This window comes from Fundulus heteroclitus, unplaced genomic scaffold (assembly GCF_011125445.2).
Source record: "Fundulus heteroclitus isolate FHET01 unplaced genomic scaffold, MU-UCD_Fhet_4.1 scaffold_705, whole genome shotgun sequence".
NCBI lineage: Eukaryota > Metazoa > Chordata > Actinopteri > Cyprinodontiformes > Fundulidae > Fundulus > Fundulus heteroclitus.
In genome coordinates this window covers 36322-60905 of record NW_023397149.1, presented here as the reverse complement: position 1 = coordinate 60905, position 24584 = coordinate 36322, and the positions used below count along the sequence as shown (strand labels likewise).

Sequence of the window (24584 nt, the reverse complement as noted above, 5' to 3'; positions counted from 1 at the left end):
TTTTTTTTTTGCAATGTGGCCACTAGAGGGCAGTTCAGGATAAGCTTTTGAATTTAGAGGAACGCTTCAGACAACAGCAAACAGGGCCACAGTGGAGGAAATCCTGATAATGCATCTCAGAAAGAGATATCTAAAGAGGCACAGTCGTTTATGGAGGTGGTCTGTTCAGTCTTTTAATACTCTGCAGCATGTTGACAAAGACGGTTCGCCATTTCTATCATAAAGTTCATATTTTCCCCCCGTTCGTCCTACACCACACAGCCTCTATGAGTACCGATGTTATTGCTCTATTTTCTCTGCTTGGATAAGCATCCCTCAGCTGCCTGATGAGGGGCTAAAATACGCATGAAATGAACACAGAAAATGGAAAGAAAGACTCATAGGTGCCTAAATGGGTATTTACTGTCTGGGAAGAAAAATGCTGACAAATCTTAGTCTGCTCTAACAGTGGGACAAAATAATGCTTATGTACACCATAAGCAAGGGCCGGACACCGAATTGTCTATATGAGCTTGTTGTAACTTTCTATAGAGTCACAGAATCTGGCTTTACTCCGGTTTGTTAATTTAGGTCTCAGTTTCTGATCTCTCATATGATATTACAGTGCCATAACAATCATATACCTGGAAACAAACTATTAATGGATTTCCTTAAATAAAAGATCCCGAAGCTTGTTCATTAGACGTAAACCAGTAAGATGTAGATAAAATGTAACTTAAATATTAAAAAATTAAAAAATACACTTACATTTCCTCAGTCCTGGTCTTAACCACTCAACTCCAGCTGGGTCTGTTCTAAAGAAATTTTGAAGGGAAGAAAATGTTAGTGCTCCTTTATTTCCCACAATGCTTAAACAACTTTTCTTCTTCGCAGCACGACAAAACTGTCTGTGACTGAATCAAGCCTTTCCATACCTGAGAATTTCAAGTCTGGACTGTGGATCCTTCAGATTAGCAGATAGAAGTTTGACACCAAGGTCCCCTGGACAGTTGTAGCTCAGATCCAGATCTCTCAGGTGGGATGGGTTGGATTTCAAGGCTGATGCCAGAGAAGCAAAACCTTCTCCCGTGACTAGACAGCCAGACAGCCTGCACACAGACAATAATGTAATGTGACTATAGTACAGGACGGTAGAAATGATCGAAATCTTACAACTGAAGACTCTGGCCAGTAAAGTGGTTGCACTTTTTTATTTTTACTTTTTTTCAGTTGTGGGGAAAAGCCATCTGCATTTTCAGAATATAGTGAGTGGGGGATTCAAATGCATGTTACACTCTTCTTTTTTCTTTTTCACAAATAGTATCCTAAAAGGTGGGGCATGAGTTTGCATTTAGCCCTTAACTCAAACATCCTGAAATGCAACCTCAGTGCAAACAAATTGCTCACAAGTACTAAACAAAAATGACTGGCCAATATATTCAAAATCCTTCTCACTTTTTAGACTATTAAAAAAAATGATTTGCAATTCACGACAAAATACAACTTTGTGTTGCTCTATCACATAAAAGCCCAACAAAAGTTATTGAAGTTTGTTGTAATATGTAATGTTAGGGTGACCAAACGTCCGTATTTCCCGGGACATGTCCGTATTTCACGTCCTGTCCCGGGCGCCCCGGTTTTTTTTTAGAAAGTGAGGAAATGTCCTGTTTTTTAAATTACCTTCATTGGACCATTAAATTGACAGGCACTAGGGCACTGCGCTGCGTGTGACGTAATCCCTGAGCCGCGTCAGTGCGGGCAGCCCTGTTCTTAATCAGAAGATAGATAGCATAGCTGTCAGTACGCCAACAACATGCCGAAGCGCAAATGTATGTTTACCGACGATTTATAAAAGAGTTTCCCCGCTTTCAGACCGGGTCGAGACAAATGGGAGGCCTTTATTGTGCTGTTCATTCATTACAGGAATTGTTAAGCATTTTTTAATAAATAAATTTTGAATAAAATTATCATTTGTTATTGGAGTTATTGCTGTAGACTTTTACTGAAAAGCATTTTTAATAAACCAACTGTAAATATCATGTTATTGTAGGATTACGTAGGCCTATGTTAAGTGAGTGCATGCCACAGACATCTCTATGCATGGGAACAGAGATCCCCCCCCCCCCCCCCCCCCCGCTCCAAGGTGTCCTGGTTTTCCCAAATGAAAATATGGTCACCCTATGTAATGTTCAATTTAATTTTGAATTAAATTCAGTTCAGTTTTATTTATATATTGCCAGTTCACAACACGTCATCTCAAGGCGCTTTTCAAAGTCAATTCTATGAAGTCATCCAGACAGATTCATTAAAAGTTTTCAATCTAAGCAGCTTCAAGAAAAAGTGGTATGGTCACTTTCACATTATGCATTTTCAATTTCTTCCCACTTTTGCATTGGGTAATGGATGTCTTGAGAACAATTGCCTCCTAAACTTGTCCTTTGCAAAGACAACCACTTAAGAAATATGTAAAAGGTTAAATATTAGGGTAAAACTAACACATAAAGCTAAAAGGAGTCACAATGCCAAAACACACTTGCAGCAGAGGAGGCCAAAGATTGTGTTAGGTCTTCAGCAGAACTTGCTTTATGGGTCCCCTTGTAATTGACTAATGGAATATCATTTAGGGTTTTTTATTAAATATATTGAGTGCATATCACTCAGTGTAATGGGTTGACATAAAAAAAAAATTTAGAAACTTAAAAACACATTTTTAGTTTTGAAGGTGATCCTAAAGAACCTTCCAGAGCTCAGTTCTTCTCTCCTCTGAGCTGCTTGGACCTTCTTCATTTGACCTTCTTCAATCCGCTTGGCAAAAACAAAACCACATTTAGACAATGGTTCCAAAGCTCTGTGAAGCATGATTGCAATATTGAATGACAGAGAACCAAGTTACTGAAGCTGCAAAGTTACCTGTGAAGCTGGTGATAAAGAAATATGGATTATATGGAGGAGGAAGAAGGGAGATGCTTCAGAAGAAGATCCCAACAGGCTCTTTTTTTTTTTGCTTTGAGTCAAAATTCAACTGGAAACAAACACTGTGCATCCAGCAATCTTACACTGAGCTCATTAGTCAGGGCTTACCTCAGAGTTTCTAGCTTACAGTATGAACTCCCCAGTCCAACCGACAGCAGCTTCACTCCTGAATCCTCCAGGTTATTGTTATTTAGGTCCAGCTCTTTCAGGCTAGTGGACTCAGAGCTGAGAACTGCAGACAAGGCTTCACAGCTTGTTGCTGAGAGGCAACAAAGATTCAATCTTTGGGAGACAAAAAATTATAAAAGAAACAAAATATTATTGTCCACAAAATATCACTGTCCAAAAATCTCTAAATACTAAATTATAATTATTTAAATATCCCCACTTTACTATGCAGTTATTATTCTGTTCCGCATAACTTTAAAAAGAGAAGTAGCATTAGGTCATTCTACTAATTTGACTTAAGCATGTCAAAGTGATTCCTATATATTGTTTAAGTAAGTTTGTATATTCAGAGCATTCTGCTTGAGGATCAAATATTACTTTACCCCATTCTGACCTGAGAGTTTCCAGTTGGCAAAGAGGATGCCTCAGTCCATCAGACAACTTCTTCACTGCTGAATCTTGAAGAATGTTGTTGCTCAGGTCCAGTTCTCTCAGACAAGAGAGCCTGCTGATGAGAACTGGACATAAGAGGTCAACACTTCTCTCTGAGAGGGAACAGCCACTCGTCCTGAAGAAAATGAAAAACAAAACAGTTTTTCATCAGATACAGTTATGCTAATGTATGTTTTTTTGTCAGGTGCGTTTAACCTCCTGGAAGATTGAATGTTTTTCCCAAAAGTTGTCAGAGTGAAACATTTGAACTTAGCTGTTGGACTTTATAGCCATCACTGTTCCCAACAAGCTCAAAAAGTGTTGGGATGTTAATTGCAAAGTTTTTTTTTTTTATTTCTTTTAAATGTTCTGTTGTTCTTATAAACAAATATCCATGCACATTTAGTATTTTTTTTAAATAACCCAACTCAGTTGCACATTTCTTTTATCCGAGTGTGCCATTTTAAATGACAGTATTTTTATTGTGTTGCATATTTACCCTTACTGTTCTCTTACTCCTATTTCTTTGTTTTTATATTTTTAACTTTTGTGTGCATCTGCATGCTTTAATTTGCCTTTCCCTTTGCTGCTGGTACACCTGAATCTTCTTGTGAATGTGGGACAATAAAGGATTTTTCTGCTCTATTCTACGCCAATATACCTCAGAAGTCACCAAAATAAAACAAAAATATGCTTCAGACATTTATAAGTTTTAGAGTTACATATGGGGGTTACTATATAACATATAGATGAACTGCAGAATATAATTTAATGATTCACAAGATAGTTTGGTAAAAATCAGTCTAAATACTTTTTTTTTATAGAAATACTGAAAGATTTTCAGTCATAGTCACAACAATGTGATCTCTACAGGTACAGCAAAAAATACTGTTTTCCAACAATAATAGTCTAATAATTGAAATTTAAACATTAAAGTAGAAAGCAAATAAAATACTCACTATATGCAACAGGTGTTTAGTATTTGGTTTCTGCTGGATAGGTTCTAAATATATTTATCTCACCTAATAGTTTTCAGTGTGCAGTTTGGACTCTTCAGTCCATCAGCAATCAGTTTCATTCCTGAATCTTGTAGATTGTTATTGCTAAGATCCAGCTCTCTCAAGGAGGAGGACTTGGTGCTGAGAGCTGAGGACAGAGCTTCGAGGCTTCTTTGTGAAAGGACACAGAAAGTCAGTCTGAAAACAAAGAGTGAAAAATAAAATCAACTGAGGAGACACTTATTTTTGCAAAACTTTCACCCATAATGTAGATGATATCCAAATGAAAAGTGTACTTACACAACTTTCTTTGAGGCCTTTACCACCGGCAGCAGCCTGAGAAGAACCTCTTCCGAAACAGAAAACTTGTTCAGGTCAAATACATCAACTGTCTTTTCAGAAGATAACAATAGGAACACAAGGGCTGACCACTGAGCACGAGAAAGCTTATCTGTGAGGAGTGCTCCTGAAGATAAGAACTGTTGGATCTCTTGCACAAGAGAGCCATCGTTCAACTCATTCAGACAGTGAAACAGATTGATGCTCTTCTCTGCAGACAGATTCCCATTGATCTTCTCTTTGATGTACTTGACGGTTTCCTGATTTGTCTGTGAGCATCTTTCAGTTTGCGTCATCAGGCCTTGTAAGAGTTTCTGATTTGTTTCCAGTGAAAGTCCCAAGAGGAAGCGAAGGAACAAATCCAGGTGTCCATTTGGACTCTGTAAGCTCTCATCCACAGCGCTGTGGTAAAAACTTGTGATGTTTGGTTTGTTGAACAACTTGGAGAGCTTTGAGGGATTTTTTTCTTTCAACAAATTGACACCCCGTTTAGTGAAGGTCAAATGGACATGAAGGGCAGCAAGAAACTCCTGGACGCTTAAATGTACAAAACTAAACAGCTTGTCATCGTACAGCCCTCGCTCTACTTTAAAAATCTGTGTGAACACTCCTGAGTACTCTGAAGCCTCTTTGATACCGATTCCACATTCTCGCAGATCTGATTCATAAAAGACCAGGTTTCCTTTCTGCAGCTGATCAAATGCCAGTTTTCCCAGGGACTCCATCATCTTCCTGCTCTTTGGACTCCAGTGCTCATCCGTCTCATCGTCTCCATCATATTTCACCATCTTAACTTTGGTTTGGACCACCAGGTAGTGGATGTACATCTCAGTCAGGGTTTTTGGCAGCTCTTTGGTGTGACTGGTTTTGAAGACATGCTCCAGAACTGTAGCAGTGATCCAGCAGAAGACTGGGATGTAGCACATGGTGTGGAGGGTTCTGGACGTCTTGATGTGGGCGATGATCTTGTGGGCCAGCTCCTCATCTCTGAATCTTTTCTTGAAGTACTCCTCCTTCTGTGGGTCAGCAAACCCTCTGACTTCTGTCACCATGTCAACACAGTAAGGAGGGATCTGATTGGCCGCAGCCGGTCGTGTGGTTATCCACAGACGAGCGGAGGGGAGCAGCTTCCCTCTAATGAGGTTTGTCAGCAACACGTCCACTGAGGCGGACTCTGTAACGTCAGTCAGGATCTCATTACTCTGGAAGTCCAGAGGAAGTCGACACTCATCCAGACCATCTAAGATGAATACGACCTGGTACTCTTTAAACTCGTGGATTTCCTTGGTTTGAGTAAAGAAATGGTGAACAAGTTCCACCAAGCTGAACTTTTTCCCTTTCAAGACATTCAGCTCCCTGAATGTGAACGGAAATATGAACTGGATGTCCTGGTTGGTTTTGTTTTCAGCCCAGTCCAGAGTGAACTTCTGCGTTAGGACCGTTTTGCCAATACCAGCCACTCCCCTTGTCATCACTGTTCTGACTGGGTAAATTTGTCCAGGTGACTCTTTGAAGAGGTGCTCCAGTCTGATTGTCACTTCTTCTCCATCTTGTTTTTTGGAAACTGCTTCAATGTGTCTAACTTCATGTTCTTCGTTCACCTCTTCGGTTCCACTCTCTGTGATGTAGAGGTCGGTGTAGATCTGATTCAGAGGGGTTGGGTCACCTGTCTTGGCGATCCCTTCAGACACACACTGAAACTTCTTACTCAGAGCAGATTTAAGTTCATGTTGACAAACTGCAGCATCTGAATAAGCAAAAAATAAGTGATTTATTACAAAGATATTGCACATACATAAGACATTTCCATGTCTTAAAAAAGTTTTAAAAGATTTATCTTGCAGGAAATATTTTCCTACCTTTGTGCAGATAATCAATCAACTTCCCATTCAAGTTGTCACAGAATTGTTTTATAATCTCCTCTAATGGTCCGTCCTCCAACGCCTTCCCATCCTCCCGCGGACTTCTAAAATCTTCTGTGCATTCTTGATGAAAATCCTTTGAGCTTTCCCATTTATGCCTTTGGAGAAAGAAAAAGACCCTGTTTTATAAACTATATTATATATAAAATGTGCAGTGCATATGTTGAATATTTTTATAAAAATCCAACATATAGGAATTAATAATAAAAAATAGAACTTTTATGTTGCGGTTATTGTAAACAGAGATGCACAAACCAATCAGGTAGAGATCAGACTATTTTCACTTAATGGGCTCTAATCTGTGATCACCAGGTCAAACACCCCCAAATTATTTTTGCTACTCATTAAATGCAACAAGTCTCATTGTGGGTGTATAAAAGCATTCCTTTCAGTTTAAATGCATTTCATTTTACCTCAAGAAAAATCAGCTAAATATTAAGGACACGTGCTTTGATCCAAAAATTAGGGTAATCTTGTAATTCCTTCATTTTATGTTAAATTGGAAGATACTGTTTCTCTCAAAGAACCAGCAGCACATTAGTTTTATTTGAAATAAAATAATAGGAATCAGTCAGAATTATAGTTGGAAGATCAATCATTTAAAAAACACATATCAGTCTCAAAAAGACTCACTGGTGCATCTCTTATATTTAAAATACATGTTTCAGTAATTTTTAGGGAGATTTTAATTCAATTTAAAAAATGTTTGGAGGATTATATGCGGCTGTCAATATCTTACGACAAATACCCAGAGGGGAAAATATTTGTGTTTGTTTGTTTGTTTTTACCTTATGTAATTTTTGTTCCGATAAGTCTATGGCCGTTTACACAAAAGATAGTTTATAAATAAACACAATATGCAACCAATGTAACATATTTTGTGCTAAACAATTTGAGTTTAAGAAAAGGTCAGTTGAAGGTTAGCAACAAATGCTCTGATGACTGGATGGGCATAATCTTGATTATAAGGGTGTGAAAATTTGATTTGGCAGGATAGGAACACATTTTTTTTTGATAATAGTCAGAAGTTTGCTCAGTGCAATATGTTACTCTCTAAAAAAAAAAACATGATGCAGTAAAGGAAACATTTTCTCAAATGTTGGGCATATTCAAATCTTCACCCTTATCCTCACTGATATTCAAAAGAAATTTTGGTTCAGAATATTATACCAAAAGAGCTTCATTCTACATGTGAATTATATCATCCAAAAATACATGACATGAAATAATAATGGACACAGATAGAAAATATAAATTTTAGTGAGATTAAAAATCCACATCCTCAAATGTTTATAAATGGCTTACGTTTGTTTAGGAGATGATAAAAATCTTTTAAAGAAGATGACGATCTCCTTTGAGGCATCACTCTTGCATGATTCACAGCTGGGGTGAGGAGAGCCTGGGCTCTGGAGCCGGATTCTGAAATAAAACATATGGTAACAACAGGCATCAATTTGACCCATAATGTTCTAATATGTTTTTTATATATAATTCTCAGCATATTAACTCTGATAACAACAGTCTAGGATTTTATAATTTTTTTTGACGTTCTGTTCTTGACGGCTTACATATCTTCAGTACATAAGGATCCCCCTTTAAAGGCAAAGTGAACTTCCTTTGATGCATCATTGCTGCACGACACACAGCTAAGGCAAGGAGAGTCTCTCTGTAGCGCCGTCCTGAATCGAAGTAGAATTATGCAACTTTAGCACAAAAAAAAAACACTGATTTGATAGATCACTGTTGATAGATGTTGTAAACCAAATATTTGTGAACTCACAACTCTAGCAAAATATTAATGAAAAAAAATGTAATGTTTCATCTGAACAGTGAAAATCATCCCTACACAACTAGACAGATACAATGAAAAAACAAGCAGCTAGCTCATGATGAGTTATTACAGCCAGTTCAATGAAACAGGTTTGACCAACGTTGTCAGAATCTAAATATTAATAAGCACAATCCTGCTGGTCACTAGCCTAATAAATGGTCAGTAAATTGTCAGTTCTTCCATCCCTAAGAATGTCAAAGTACAAGGGCAATTTCTTTTAGCATGATTCCCAAACTCAGACTGGTGACATTACTATTTTAAGGCAACCTGAATGTAAAATTATATCACAGGGCAGAGACGGAAAAAAACATTTAAATAATTTGTGAATACTTACACAGGCTTGTCAACTGAGGTTTGTCCTTTAAAGATAATACCAAGATCCTTTGACTCGTTGCTGCAGCATGACATACAGCAAGAGTCAGACGACTCCGGTTTTAGCCAGATCCTGAAACAATAAAAAAAAAAAAATTAAGTTTAAATGTTGCGTGAACGTCGAGCTTTAACAACAAACACAATTAATGACCCAAGGTTGAAGAAAATAAGGAAATTTGTCTAACAAACAGGTGAAACAGGTGAAATTTCTGGTTGACGCTTTCAATTTTATGTAAGACACTGCAACCTGACTAATGAAGCAAGTTTACAACAAGCAGAGGGTTTTAGGTTAGCTAGCTAAACTAAACTAACAATGGTGATCCCACATATCCCACATATATATATATATATATATATATATATATATATATATATATATATATATATATATATATATATATATATATATAAATAAATATAAAAGACTAATATCAGCTAATTGCAATAAATTCTATTTTATGAAAGCTACTGATGCCAAATTCAGGTAGACGTGGGTCACTGCCCAGCAAAGGTCTTCATAGCGTTGCAAATTAACACAGCACTTAAGAGCATATTAAAAATAGCCCGATATACACTAAATAGATTCCTATCAGATGTTAAAATGTTTTAGGTCATTTCACCAAGCTTTGGTTTGCATATCTGGCCCACATGTCATATAAAATCTTTCAGCAGTATCATAGCCGTTACGAACAGCTTACATCTGTTCAGCACATGAGGGTTGTCCATCAAGGTCACTGGGCAGGTCCTTTATCACATCCTTCTGGCATGACACCCAGGTACGATCAATACAATCTGGTTTCTGTAGCCCAGTCCTATAACAAATTTGAGAAATATAGCATGTCTATAAAATCTGTGCAAGGAACTGAAAATACCACCCACGTCGATGTTAGTTTGAAACAAAATGGACTCACGGTATCATCGTGTTTCGTTAGGATTCATTGAGGCACGTTCCAGGTTTAGGTTCCAGGTTCAGCAGCGTCTGACCTGTAACACAATGCAAACATAAATGGGTAAACGATGAAGGTGGAGTGAATGTTGAAGCACTGATTCATAGAGCCAACATACTCTAAAGAAAAAAGAAAGCAAATAATTTAATATTATTTGTATGTGCTATACTTTTGTTTTGGTTGAACCCCCCCCCCCCCATTCTTACTATACATTTAATATAAAAAAGTATAACATGGGAGTAGCATTACATGACTTAATGATGCAGTTTATATGTCCTTTATTAAGTTATAGGTATATTTGATTTAAAACAAACGTATAGAACAGATTCAGAACCGGGTTTTCAGACTGGATGTGTCTCAATTCAGGGGCTGCATGGCTGACAGAAGGATATCACTGGAGTTAGAGTCGTACCTTAATTCAATAACAAAACTACAGTTTTACATCCTCCCAACCAATCACAAACACAGGAACTCTCCCGCACCTTCAAAGAGTTCAGAGAGTTCATTCTTATTTATTTTTTTAAAACTTGCAGTGCAAAAAGTTGGTTAAATAAAAGGTTGTGTTTGAATTAAGTGTTTGTGTGTTGTTTATCTAAAAATAGGTCAGTAAGCAACAGAATAAAATTAAATGGCCAGAGCTGCACTAAAAATACATGTTTAGAATTTTTGACAAATTATCGATAGCAAACAATATGATTCTTATTTTATCGATATGCTTTATTTCTATATCATCCAGCCCTATCTGGAGTCACATAAAATGTTCCTGATGGTGCTATATGAGTAAAATGGCAGGTTCCAATTTGGCACACAAGTGGTACAAAACAACCAAATAATTAAAATAAAACACACATGAAAAAAAGAATAAGAGCCACGTGAATCTGTACATGAATAAGGATATCAAGGTCAGTCCCACATCACTATCAGCTGACCCTGGATGAGCGTTTGTGGCTGTTTTAACTGAATTTACCTCCACCAAAAAAAAAAGACACACAGCCAGCATACACCGACTGAAAGCTCAGCCAGCCAATCTGGAGAACTCTAACAGAAGCTTCAGCTAACGAGGAGACAATTTAAATGAACACTTTTCAACAAAGTCTATAAAAGGTTCATCTAGACATCAGGATTTGATATATGGACACTGAACAAAATAAATTGCACAACATTTCACTGTTCATCCACGCCTACCAGCATCAGACTTGTAATGGGTGGAAATGGGAAATACCCTCGACCTGAAACACTCAAAGGAAGGAGTGACGTGCTTTTATTGTGTGAAGTCAAATGACCGATGAGTTGTAGTGCGTGTGTGTATACGGCCAGAGGAAAATGTGTTCAAGGTACCTAATGCCTGCCTGAAACAAAATCAGCAGTTTCACAGATCAGGGTGTCTGCATGCTGGACAGGGTTCATGTATCGGTAGGGGGTTTCCAGTGTGTATTTAAACAAAGCCACGGCACCACACACACACACACACACACACACACACACACACACACACACACACACAATGCAAAGTTGGGATGAACCAATGAAATACACGTCTGTGTCACTTGGATCAGATTTCAATTTTGGTCAAGTATGAAATTCTATCCAAAACCAAAATAATCCCTTTATGATACTCTGCACAACGTATTACCTATTATTTTATTTTTCCATATTTTACATAGTAAAGTCAAGTTGGAAATGCTTTTTCATAAGGGCATGACTTTTTTTGTGCTATAAATATGTTAAAAGGTGTAATATTTTCTGATTCTTAACAAACTGCTGATTCTTTAGCATGATTTAAGATTGTATTGATTTAGCCAATAAATTTGATAATCTTTCATATGCTGATTAAGACTAAATCTTTTTGTGTCCGCTCCTTCTGCTCCCACCCCAGAGCTGATAAAGTGGTGTGTTTATTTTACGTCCAAGGTCTGAATTTGCTGCGATTAGGGTCTTCCTTTGTTGCTAGGGACCTTTTCCTGCCTTGAAATGAAGATTGAGTAAGTTTTTATTTAGAGATTTTTCAACCTATTATGTAAATAAAATTGTATTCAACTGCACTGAAAAAAATGAGTTAAAACTTAGGCCTCTTTCAAACCTATAATTTATGTGCAAATGGTGTGAATCAGTTGTTGAGTTTAACTCGTGAATTTTTTCTTGTGGTTATGGTTCATTTTCACACAGAAAGCTCCAAGCAAACCAAAATCTGTCATCTGAAACCATGCAAAAACCTTTAGCCTATAGCTTTATTTAAATGTGGGGGCTGCATCTATGGAAGGCCATATTTGCAGCCTGATTACATCACAGCGAGGCGACAAAGGCTATCCAAATTCAAAGGCTCCAAATTACACCCACATATTTGTAGGCTGGGTCTGGTGTATCCATCGTGACCCACCCTGTCACATGTTCAGTGCGGGTTTGAAGCGGGTTGCTCAAACGGGCGCAATGGCGGGAGAGAGTGGCAAAAACTTTAATTAAAGTTGAAAATGTTACACTTTCAAAACTGAACTTTTAGGATGTTTTAGACGAGAATATAGCCGTGTAAACCTCAAATATCTGCTCTGTTAATTAAGATATCACCTAATTGAGTGATCCAACGTTGTCAGACATGTCCTTTCTTCGTCAGCTGTCAGCTGACTAGGCGGTCTAAGTTTGCTGTATCCAAAGAGAATGACTGACTCACACTATCGTTTTCAAACTCGAGTGGGAGATAAAATTCAGTCAGCTGATTTTGAATGGTCATGTTTGCTTTATTTCAGTGTTTCATTTGATAGTTATATTTAGCTTTAATGGCTTATTGGAGAGCAGGAAAGTGCACTTGGAAATTAGTAATTTGCTCACCTTTAACATATGCCTGCGATGACGACAACTGCTGGAGTTTCCCCAGGATTAAATAAAAAACAAAAAAAACTGAGCAAATGTTTGTGATCCAGACATGCAATATTAAATTTGGCCTCAATATTTTAGATATAATATTGGACTTTATGATCAACAACCTGATCATTCTTGCCAGGTATTTTCTGCATAAATGCACATTTAAAAAAAAATATATGTAAGGTTAGAGTAATTTTTAAAGAACTTCCAATTTTCTTCAGCTCTTTTAAAATTATCAAAACAAAGAATGCAGATGATTCATGTCTGTTCCTGCCTGAAAACCTCCTGTTTGCAGTCCCATGACGTCACTCCCTGATCCCTGTGCTGCACCTGCAATCAAGATCTGAGTGGTTACACCTACAGCGGCTCCAATTACTGAGAGTTGCTGCACCTGGGAGGATCACTATATATTCCTGACTCTCCCAGTGTGTAACCGCCAGATTCTTGACAGCCATCGTGTGAGTAAATCATCCAGAATTCCTTGTTTGACCTCCTGACCATCAACCTGTCTCGTTCCTGTTTTCTCCTGTCTGCCATGCCTTTTTCCGATTCTCCTATTGGCTTCTGTGTTCTGGACATCAACCTTTTGACCAAGCCCACCAGTCTTTGCCCTGCCAAGTTAAAGGCCAGTGGAAGGCATTTAGATCAAGCTTGTACACCTATAAGCTTGGTAGCTGTGTTGGATCATGGTCAAGTCACATGTTCACTGGGCGCGCTAGTGGCACAGTGGGTAGCGCGACACATATACGGAGGCCTTAGTACTCAACGCGGTCGACCCGGGTTTGACTCTGACCTGCGGTCCTTTGACACATGTCCACCCCCCTTCATGTCAGACTACTGTGTTAAAAGGTGAGCCACCAGAGCCGCGAAAAAGTCACATTTTCACCATAAACTCGTTTGAAACCATGATGAAATCACCTCCACCAAATGGTCTTGTTATGGTTGTTTTGGTTTGTTCCCTTGTGCTAAGTTCACATCTACAGAAATAAACTGCACAAAGACGGAATTGAACCATAGTTTGTTTTAAATGGATGAAGATGAAACACCTCAGGTGTGAAAACACTCTAAATGATAGATTATTTCCTGGATCTGCAATGTCTAAGATTTAGCTTTTTTAAATCTTTGTTTTCTTATCCTGAATATAACATAAAGGGAGATTTATTTTTTCCTTTTTCTACATTTTTGTTACTTTTTTTTTTTTAGAGAAGTGATCTCAAACCTACCTCTCTAAATTTCTAGTTTTCAAAATGACTTGGGGAACTAGTTGTGAAATTCAGGGCATTCTTTACTTTTTCTGTTGTCTAAGAAAGCTATAAATTCTTTCGCTGCTTCCCTTTCTTTGCATGTTCATTCGAAACTATACACAAACAACTTCACGTGGCATTGCCTCAGCATTTCTTTTGGTGGTCAATAAAAATCATGACATTTACGTTTACGTCAGAAAGTATTGCAACAGCAAAGGTGAAACCAGTTAATGTTAATGTAATTAACATAGTAATGATTGTGAGACCTTGTGATAGAAAGTCATGACGACAAGCAGAAGAAGCTTCAACCATTTTAGCAATGCACAAGAAAAAATGGTTTTCATAATTTTTTTTGTCAACATATGTAAAAACGGCAAATGGTAAATGAGGAAAAGAAAATTCCATAATAAGACATATACCTCTAACTTTAAAATATTAAAAGGTTTATTTTAGTAACTTGATTCAAAAACTGTAGTTCATTGTTATGACTTTTTTAATAACATTGTTTATTAAAAACCCAAATTTAAATTTATCAGAATGTTTATAGGCTATTGCAGAGCTAAATAAAAGTACCACATTTTATTATAGAAATGTCAGCTTTCTGAAAAGAATGTATATGTACCTCAGAGTGCACTCAGATCTTGGGTCTTCTGCACTCATTTGGCATGTATTACTGCATAAATGCAGCTTGGCAGGGAGCCTGTGGTACTGCCAAGGTGTTATGGAAGCTCAGGCTGGTTTATTAGAGACATTTAATCAGCTATTCTGCTTTGTTAGCTTTAATGAGTCCCATGCCCTTTTTCACAATGCTCCATAGACTCTATAGGAGGTTTTGATCGGATGGCCAATAAAGCAAAGTACGTGGCTATCAAAGCAGGTATTGGTACTTTTGGAAATGTGGGCAAGTATCAAGTCCAGCAGGAAAAAATCATCTGCAACCAAATCAGCTTCTTTGCTGAGGAAGGCAAGAAATGCTCTAAAAAGCCCCCGGCAGAGCTCACTTTTGAACTTGATAAAAACATGGTAGGAGATGGGATTGCTCCTCAAATCATCACTGTACAAATGTCATACTGGAGTATGACATTTGTACAGCGACTTGAATTCTGTCCCTCTCAAGCAACTTGAATTCTGTCCCTCTCCAACGAGACTGGGACTCAGATCTCCAAATGAAATATATATATATATATATATATATATATATATATATATATATATATATATATATATATATATATATATATATATATAGATAGATAGATAGATAGATAGATAGATAGATAGATAGATAGATAGATAGATAGATAGATAGATAGATAGATAGATAGATAGATAGATAGATCTATCTATCTATTTTTATGAAAAGCAAATTTTCCCCTCTTTAGCACAGGCAAGACATTTGGGACATTTTCTCTGGTTTAGGAGGGGCTTTACACAACAATTGCAACAGTTGTATCCAAATATTCAAGTTGCTCTTGACGCACTGTCTCCATCAGCAATCCTCAGCTTATAAATGGCCCTAAAACCTTTAAGTTGGCTTTGATTCACAAGCCTCTTGAAGCTGCAGACATCTCTTCTGCTGGTTCCCTTTGTGCAAACCTCTTTTTTTCCAAGTACAGCACTGTGAATAGTCTGATTCATCAGCGTTTCTTCAACTGTCTGTTGGACAGCTGAGCTGACAAGTCTTTAGTCTCCATGACTATGTAGACCATAACATCACATTTCTGCATTGGACAAAACGATCCCTTTTAAATGGTCCTTGTAATGGTGCTTTTTTAATGCATTATTAACATTAGCAACTTTTCGGGTTTTAATTAACCACGAGTCATATTCATCTCAATGTATATAAATAAGCACATTGTGCCTAATTGTTTTGAATTGTGAATGAAATATCTGAACTAAAGTAACATTTCAAATATCATCCAATTTATTTTGTTCTCTGGTTAAGCTTTGTTTGGAGACTTTGCCTTTACAGGACGTAACCTGATCAGAACCAGAGTCAATGAGGGCTTATTGTAGGGATAAAGATCGGAAAAACTGAACGACTCAGATTCAATTTGAGTTGACACAAAATAAACAGACCAGTTTGTGATGATTTGACAAATTAGGGCAGAAAGCGAGAGGACAAGCAAAACATTGAAAACTTAAGTCAGATCCTTGGATGAGGCTCGTTTGTAAGATTAAAAAAAGCCTACCTTTAGAAAAAAAAAACTTTAAAGCAGGTGTCACACATACTTTCATCAAACATCCGTCTGTGATTAAACTATATAATGCATTTCGCTTAGTGAAGTTACTTAAGTAACAACTTCTGAATGATATGTTAATTTACTGAATGTGACTGTAGGGGTGGACAATAATTCAATATTAATATGTATCGCGATATAACTTTATTCAATAACGGTGATATGACATTTCCGATATTTCAACATATGTTACAGTCTTTAATTGCAGCATTTGTCACTGACTAAAGCTCCAAGTTTTATGGGTTTTATTTTTTAAAGCAAATATTTCTAAAATGTCATATTGGAGGAGTTTTACAGTTTGTATAGGCATCTGTTTCTAGGCAGTCATTCTGGGGCTTTTATTTTGTTTATATAAATATTGTAATTATTCTATATCGACAGAAATTAAGAAATATATTGTGACAGAAGCTTTGGCAATATTGTCCAGCCCTGGTCTATATTAAAAGGGAGTAGAGAAGGGGGTCGAATAGACAAATTCCCAAATCAGTGACCGCATGAGTGATCATCCAGAATCGTGAAATGAAGATTTACTGTGGTTACAATGCTTAGAAGTAAACAGGAAGTCAGGGTTGTGACTGAAAACTAAGGAAAACTCTGAATAACGCGTATATAAAACGCTGTAGGGAAACGTTCAGTCATTTTAAGATCTGTGACCACATGAAGGGGTCCGTTTTCAGTTTCAGCAGTCGCAGCTACATTACAAAAGAAACAAATCACTCCATCATGAGTTAATTTCATTTGTAGCTTCTGATCTACCAGCTGCAGATTTGGCTGTTTCGTTCCTTTAACTATTTCTAGGGAAGGATTTAAATCCAAACCTTCAAACGTTTCTTGATCTGAGGTAGCGCGTCACAAATCACATAGCGTGTGCAAGACAGTTGGCTGCAGTGCGAATAACTAACAACACGCTTCCAGTCATCTAAGTTAAAGGCCTACACAGTCATTTTCCAAAAACTGGAATGTACTGACGTAATATTTGCGGAAAAGGTTTCTCGGTCAGGGTTGTGCAACTTTATAGATATCCGTTCCGTGTGCAAAAAAGCGAAATAGTAATAATGATAACGATATGAATATGACCGTATTTTTCACAACTATACATGGTGGCCAACGAACTAGCAAAAACATTTATTCCGCGTACTACGCCTGTGACTAACAAGAAGCCAGTTTGCGCTGCTGTCTCACGCAAACAGTTCATCAAACGTTTAGAGGGTAAGAAAGCTGCTTACCGCTATAGTGCTAAAACCACCGTCTCCAGCACGACCCGCGCCTGCTTAAGCAAAACTACAGTCAAGAAACGAAAGCAAGCCCCGGGCTTTACCGAAGTTAGTGATGGGACGTCTGAAGCCCGGCTTCGAGGCTTGTACCGAGTAAAAAGGGGGCGTGTCAGACGAGGAAAATCACGTGATCAACAACAAACGGAGGCCTCATCGTTGGGCGCAGGTTCGCACGTCAACGTCACCGCCATATTGTATGTGGCAGAAAAAAGTAGAGTTCTGTTGCAGTGAACGTGGATCAGAGATGATGCCTCATTCCTGTGCTGGATGGAAATTAATTCGGGCTGATTCACTACTTGTATCTGCCTTCTATAAACTAAAGCTGCACCATGTTGCAAAACTGGACACACAGAAGCTGCAGAGTGGTGTTACTGTTTCACCGTGCTGTGTCTACGGTGAAGCACCCTCGGTGGACCCAGTTCGTTTTACCCAGTCAGGCGACCCCCACTTACTTATTACCTTGAATGTAGGACGCATAAAACAGACAAGTATGCTTTTAGTTATATTTTATCTAGGTAAAGACAGAGAAATAGTTAGTTACACCAGCGCTGATGGGCCCCTGATCGGCAGGAGGCCTCGAGTGCTCATCACACAAACATTATAAAGGGATCTCGGGACACACCCATACAAGGGCGGTACACGTCCAAACTGTGACATCAGCAGGGAGGCTGTGTCACCTCCGGGGTGGTATCTGATAGATATGTGCCAATCTTTTGGGTCCGTGCCATCTAAGTGTGCCATGCAGTTCTGGGATAAACAGTTCGTTCCACTTGACCTTGTTGATATCCTAACAGTGGCAACACTAGGAAAAAACTGTGCAAGGCCATTCTTTTTCAAGTGTTTTAGCTTGCATACAGTACACACTATTGTATTTAGACATAGATGTGCATATATAGATTTCCAAATATTATAAATAAGCCAAATAAATAGATGTGTGATTATATATAACTATATGTCTAGATTATAGCTGTCTATACATATCTATATCTTTCTAAATACTATATATATAAATAAATATATATATATATATATATATATATATATATATATATATATATATATATATATATATATATATATATATATATATATATATATATGGGGTGTGTGTGTGTGTGTGTGTGTGTGTGTAGTAATAGGGCCAGGGTTAGATTATTTTAATTAATAATAAATTCAGGAGAATGAAGCTAAAGGGATACGAAAATAAACTTGTAATATTACAAAAATAAAAAAATATGACGAATACAAAGTATGTTCTGAGATTAAAGTCCCTCTGATACTGTTTAAGTGACTGAGTAACTACAGATTTGCCACATTTAACATGGCGGACGCTCTGACGCATCGCAGCAGAGGCAGAACCCGCCCAACGACGCGTCTACCTATGATGTCACTCCATAGAGCTCAGTGTGGAGGCCCATAGCCACCAGGGGGCGCTGGCAATAAGTCTGACTTATTTTACCTGCAAATCGGTGTTCGGTCTTTGTTGCATCTAAAATCTCATAATGCCAAAGCGTCCTAAACTGTCTGGTGCCCAGGGGAGGAAAAAAAAAAAAGAAGAGGAGGAAAAACTTGACAAAGACAGGGGTAATGTTACAGCAAAGATGATGATAATGATATTATTTTGCTGTTGCAGAACAATGATCGATAATAGCATTAGCTGTTAGCATGACATAGTTGGCTAATCAATAAATAGCGAGCGCTATCTCTTACTTTAACATCAGTTAATGTTTTGGAAGGGCCCAGTTGTTGGAAAATAGTGATATAAATGCCCCCTATTGCCATCCTCAGGCAAATGTGTATATATTAGATTTATTCAGCAGATATATACTTTTATAGTAGAAACAATGATCAGCAGAGCTGCTATTGGCTGGTCAGCATGGCCAAAGAACGCCCACAGTTTTTCTCCCAAGCAGAACACGAGCTTTTAAATAATGATTACTAAACCAAAAATTATATTGTATATTATAAACGATAGTGTACATCATGCATGCGTCTCTTTTTTGTTTATGTTATTTATTTTAATTTTACTTTATTCTTGAAATCATGTGTTTATTATTAGACTGGTGTCACATATTCCTCTTATGTCTTCAGATGCAAACCCGTGCAAATCCTCCTGCCGCTTCCACCTCAGCAGCACAACCCAGCACTGAAGAAGCAGCATCAATTGCTCCTCCTGTTGCTCCAGTAGACCCGGCTGACTGGCCACATCCTTTAACTGATAAGGTACGAACAGAGTTGGTTCACAGAGGTCCATTTCAAATAGGAAACAGTTTCACATTCCCTAAAACAAAAGACGGACGAAGGTGTCAGCATGACTATTTTAACAGACTCTTAATCAATGGAGAAAAAGTCAGAAGAAGTTGGCTTATGTACTCTAAAAAAGATGATAGCTTGCACTGCTTCTGTTGCAAACTTTTTTCTAAAAGAGAGTACAAACTTTACAGGGAAGGACTAAAGGACTGGGAAAATGCAAGTCACTTGCTCGAGGTCCATGAGGATAGCCAGGAGCATAATGCTCACCTGGCAACATGGAAGGACTTGGAGGTCCGGTTTGCAATAGGGATTACGATAGATAAACAAGAGATGGCACTTGCTGAGGCTGAGAGAAAAAAGTGGCGTGACGTTCCACACCGATTGGTGGCAATAATTCAGTCCTTAGCTCAAAGAAACATGGGTTTTAGGGGCTCCACAGACACATTAAATAAACCAGATAATGGACATTTTTTGAAAGAGGTGGAGCTCATGGCCAGATTTGATCCAGTGATGAAGCAGCATGTCAGCAGGGTGGAAAGTGGAGCTGGCCGTCATGTACATTATCTTGGCAAAACGATTCAAAATGAACTGATTGACTCCATCAGTTCTAAAATAATACAACACATTGTGACAGACATCAAAATTTCCAAATATTTCTCCATAATTTTAGACTGCACCCCTGAGCTGAGTCATAGGAACAGCTCTCTGTCGTAGTCAGGATAGTGTCACAAGAAGACATTCCTCAAGTAAAAAGAGCATTTCTTAGGCTTTCTGGTGGCAGAGCAGTCAACTGGAGAACATTTGTCATCTCTAATCCTAAAAAGGCTAGAGGAACTTAACATCCCATTTGAGGACTGCAGAGGCCAGTCCTATGACAACGGCGCCAATATGAAGGGAAAAAATAAAGGTGTTCAGGCAAAGTTGCTTCAGCTGAACTCAAGAGCTTTTTATGTCCCATGTGGTGCCCACACTTTAAACCTGGTAGTAGCTGATGCTGCAAATAGCTCACCAGATGCCCTTAGCTACTTTGGGTATTTGACAAAATTATTCAAGGTGTTCTCAGCCTCCACCCAAAGGTGGGATGTCCTCTTAAAATATGTGAAAATCACTCTGAAATCAAGGACTGAGACCAGATGGGAAAGCAGGATAAAAAGCGTTGAGGCAGTAAGGTATCAGGCTGGGCAAATCCGAGAGGCTCTTCTGGAGGTGAGGGGAAAAACTACAGACCCTATAGTGAGAGTTGAAGCCCAGTCTTTAGCTGAGGATATTGGATCATTTCGCTTTTGCATTTATACAGCCATATGGTATGACATTCTCTGCAAAATCCAGCATGTCAGTGAAGACGTGTCAGCTTGACGTAGCTGTCAACTTGCTGAGGAAAACAACAGATTCCCTCACCAGGTACAGGAACACTGGATTTTCTGATGCACAGACAATAGACAAGGAGATGTGTGAAGACATGAATGTGGAGACTGAACTAGAAATAAAGCGACTGAGAACCACAAAACTCACTTTGGCTATGAGTCTCCAGATGAGCTCATTCAAGATGCACTACAAAAAATGGAAACCACAATTTTTAATGTAGTCATGGATACTGCCATTTCTTCACTTGATGAGAGATTTCAGAATCTTGGAGAAGTGAATAACATGTATGGTGTGCTCCTCGATTTCCCCAACTTAGAAGAAAAAGAGCTGCTGCAGAAGTGTCAAACCCTAAGTACTGCTCTGACCCAGGACAGCCAGCAGGACATTGACGGCGCAGAACTTACAAGGGAAATGCTAAATTTCCCACCATTGCCATTAACAAATATGACAAACTTGGAACTTTTAGCCTTCCTGCATGAGAAGAAGCTAGCAGAAATGTACCCCAACATGTGGGTTGCTTTAAGAATCTCTGCCACTCTTCCTGTTACGGTTGCTGCTGAGACAAGCTTTTCAGAGCTTAAACTGATTAAAACTTACCTGAGATCTACTATGATGCAAGAATGTCTCAGTGGACCTCAAACTATCTGCAAAACACAAAACTCTTGACATTTTGTTGTCTGTTGAAGAGAACACCCTAAAATGTCCCCTTTAAACAACTACTTTTATCAAGCCTCTTCAAAATGTCTGGCTAGTACCAACATCTCAGTCACAGTTAAATGGGGGGAAAAAGTACACCATTGCTTTACATATCTGGGGCCAATATGTCAAACTGTAACTTTCAACATGCTTTAATACTGATCATTCTGTATTGATAATGCCAGCGAGCTGCATTTCCAGCAATCCTGTGTGTTTTACTCACACACACTGGCGCCGAAATAGCTCAGTTGGGAGAGTGTCAGACTGAAGATCTGAAGGTCCCTGGTTCAATCCCGGATTTCGGCACAATGCCTGAGTCTCCGGCAGCTCTAAATGGAAGAACTGTTCCCTCTGTGGCAAAAGTGACTTTTGGTTGGTTGCTGTCTCTTCAAAGTACCTTGATCAGCTTTAACATCAGTGCTTAAAACTTGCTTCTAAAGATTTTTAGGAGCACCTCAAACTATTTGCAAAACACAAAACTCATGACATTTTGTTGTCTGTTGAACAGTACACCCTAAAATGTCCCCTTTAAACAACTACTTTTATCAAGCCTCTTCAAAATGTCTGGCTAGTACCATCATCTCAGTCACAGGTAAATGGGGGGGAAAGTACACCATTTCTTTACATATCTAGGGCCAATATGTCAAACTGTAACTTTCAACATGCTTTATTACTGATCATTCTGTAAGTTATTGATAATGCCAGCGAGCTGCATTTCCAGCAACCCTGTGTGTTTTACTCACACACACGGGCGCCGAAATAGCTCAGTTGGGAGAGCGTCAGACTGAAGATCTGAAGGTCCCTGGTTCAATCCCGGGTTTTGGCACAATTCCTGAGTCTCCGGCAGTTCTCAATGGAAGAACTCTTCCCTCTGTGGCAAAAGTGACTTTTGGTTGGTTGCTGTCTCTTCAAAGTACCTTGATCAGCTTTAACATCAGTGCTTAAAACTTGCTTCTAAAGATTTTTAGGAGCACCTCAAACTATCTGCAAAACACAAAACTCATGACATTTTGTTGTCTGTTGAACAGAACACCCTAAAATGTCCCCTTCAAACAACTACTTTTATCAAGCCTCTTCAAAATGTCTGGCTAGTACCATCATCTCAGTCACAGTTAAATGGGGGGGAAAAAGTACACCATTGCTTTACATATCTGGGGCCAATATGTCAAACTGTAACTTTCAACATGCTTTAATACTGATCATTCTGTATTGATAATGCCAGCGAGCTGCATTTCCAGCAACCCTGTGTGTTTTACTCACACACACGGGCGCCGAAATAGCTCAGTTGGGAGACCGTCAGACTGAAGATCTGAAGGTCCCTGGTTCAATCCCGGGTTTCGGCACAATGCCTGAGTCTCCGGCAGTTCTCAATGGAAGAGCTCTTCCCTCTGTGGCAAAAGTGACTTTTGGTTGGTTGCTGTCTCTTCAAAGTACCTTGATCAGCTTTAACATCAGTGCTTAAAACTTGCTTCTAAAGATTTTTAGGAGCACCTCAAACTATCTGCAAAACACAAAACTTATGACATTTTGTTGTCTGTTGAACAGAACACCCTAAAATGTCCCCTTAAAACAACTACTTTTATCAAGCCTCTTCAAAATGTCTGGCTAGTACCATCATCTCAGTCACAGTTAAATGGGGGGAAAAAGTACACCATTGCTTTACATATCTGGGGCCAATATGTCAAACTGTAACTTTCAACATGCTTTAATACTGATCATTCTGTATTGATAATGCCAGCGAGCTGCATTTCCAGCAACCCTGTGAGTTTTACTCACACACACGGGCGCCGAAATAGCTCAGTTGGGAGAGCGTCAGACTGAAGCTCTGAAGGTCCCTGGTTCAATCCCGGGTTTCGGCACAATGCCTGAGTCTCCGGCAGTTCTCAATGGAAGAACTCTTCCCTCTGTGGCAAAAGTGACTTTTGGTTGGTTGCTGTCTCTTCAAAGTACCTTGATCAGCTTTAACATCAGTGCTTAAAACTTGCTTCTAAAGATTTTTAGGAGCACCTCAAACTATCTGCAAAACACAAAACTCATGACATTTTGTTGTCTGTTGAACAGAACACCCTAAAATGTCCCCTTAAAACAACTACTTTTATCAAGCCTCTTCAAAATGTCTGGCTAGTACCATCATCTCAGTCACAGTTAAATGGGGGGAAAAAGTACACCATTGCTTTACATATCTGGGGCCAATATGTCAAACTGTAACTTTCAACATGCTTTAATACTGATCATTCTGTATTGATAATGCCAGCGAGCTGCATTTCCAGCAACCCTGTGTGTTTACTCACACACACGGCGCCGAAATAGCTCAGTTGGGAGAGCGTCAGACTGAAGATCTGAAGGTCCCTGGTTCAATCCCGGGTTTCGGCACAATGCCTTAGTCTCCGGCTGTTCTCAATGGAAGAACTCTTCCCTCTGTGGCAAAAGTGACTTTTGGTTGGTTGCTGTCTCTTCAAAGTACCTTGATCAGCTTTAACATCAGTGCTTAAAACTTGCTTCTAAAGATTTTTAGGAGCACCTCAAACTATCTGCAAAACACAAAACTCATGACATTTTGTTGTCTGTTGAACAGAACACCCTAAAATGTCCCCTTCAAACAACTACTTTTATCAAGCCTCTTCAAAATGTCTGGCTAGTACCATCATCTCAGTCACAGTTAAATGGGGGGGAAAAGTACACCATTGCTTTACAT

The 24584-nt window shown here is 38.6% G+C and overlaps 1 protein-coding gene and 5 non-coding genes across 7 annotated transcripts; 5 read left to right on the top strand and 1 right to left on the bottom strand.

The window, feature by feature from the left end:
- Positions 1 to 747: 747 nt before the first annotated feature.
- Positions 748 to 17664, bottom strand: LOC105918547 (NACHT, LRR and PYD domains-containing protein 3; the record flags this gene model as incomplete). 2 transcript variants are annotated; one of them, XM_036133943.1, is given in 13 exon segments in its annotated part: positions 748 to 794; positions 915 to 1088; positions 3061 to 3234; positions 3515 to 3688; positions 4575 to 4748; positions 4851 to 6636; positions 6749 to 6909; positions 8117 to 8230; positions 8380 to 8490; positions 8977 to 9087; positions 9713 to 9826; positions 9926 to 9998; positions 17528 to 17664. In XM_036133943.1, coding segments are annotated over 12 exon segments (3148 nt in total), but the record flags the coding sequence as incomplete, so codon positions are not given.
- Positions 17665 to 22122: 4458 nt separating this feature from the next.
- On the top strand, positions 22123 to 22195 carry trnaf-gaa. The gene has a single exon. It is a non-coding gene; the product is annotated as a tRNA-Phe (tRNA).
- Positions 22196 to 22642: 447 nt separating this feature from the next.
- On the top strand, positions 22643 to 22715 carry trnaf-gaa. The gene has a single exon. It is a non-coding gene; the product is annotated as a tRNA-Phe (tRNA).
- Positions 22716 to 23159: 444 nt separating this feature from the next.
- Positions 23160 to 23232, top strand: trnaf-gaa. Its single transcript has one exon. It is a non-coding gene; the product is annotated as a tRNA-Phe (tRNA).
- Positions 23233 to 23675: 443 nt separating this feature from the next.
- On the top strand, positions 23676 to 23748 carry trnaf-gaa. Its single transcript has one exon. It is a non-coding gene; the product is annotated as a tRNA-Phe (tRNA).
- A 441-nt stretch (positions 23749 to 24189) lies between these two features.
- Positions 24190 to 24262, top strand: trnaf-gaa. The gene has a single exon. It is a non-coding gene; the product is annotated as a tRNA-Phe (tRNA).
- Positions 24263 to 24584: the final 322 nt, after the last annotated feature.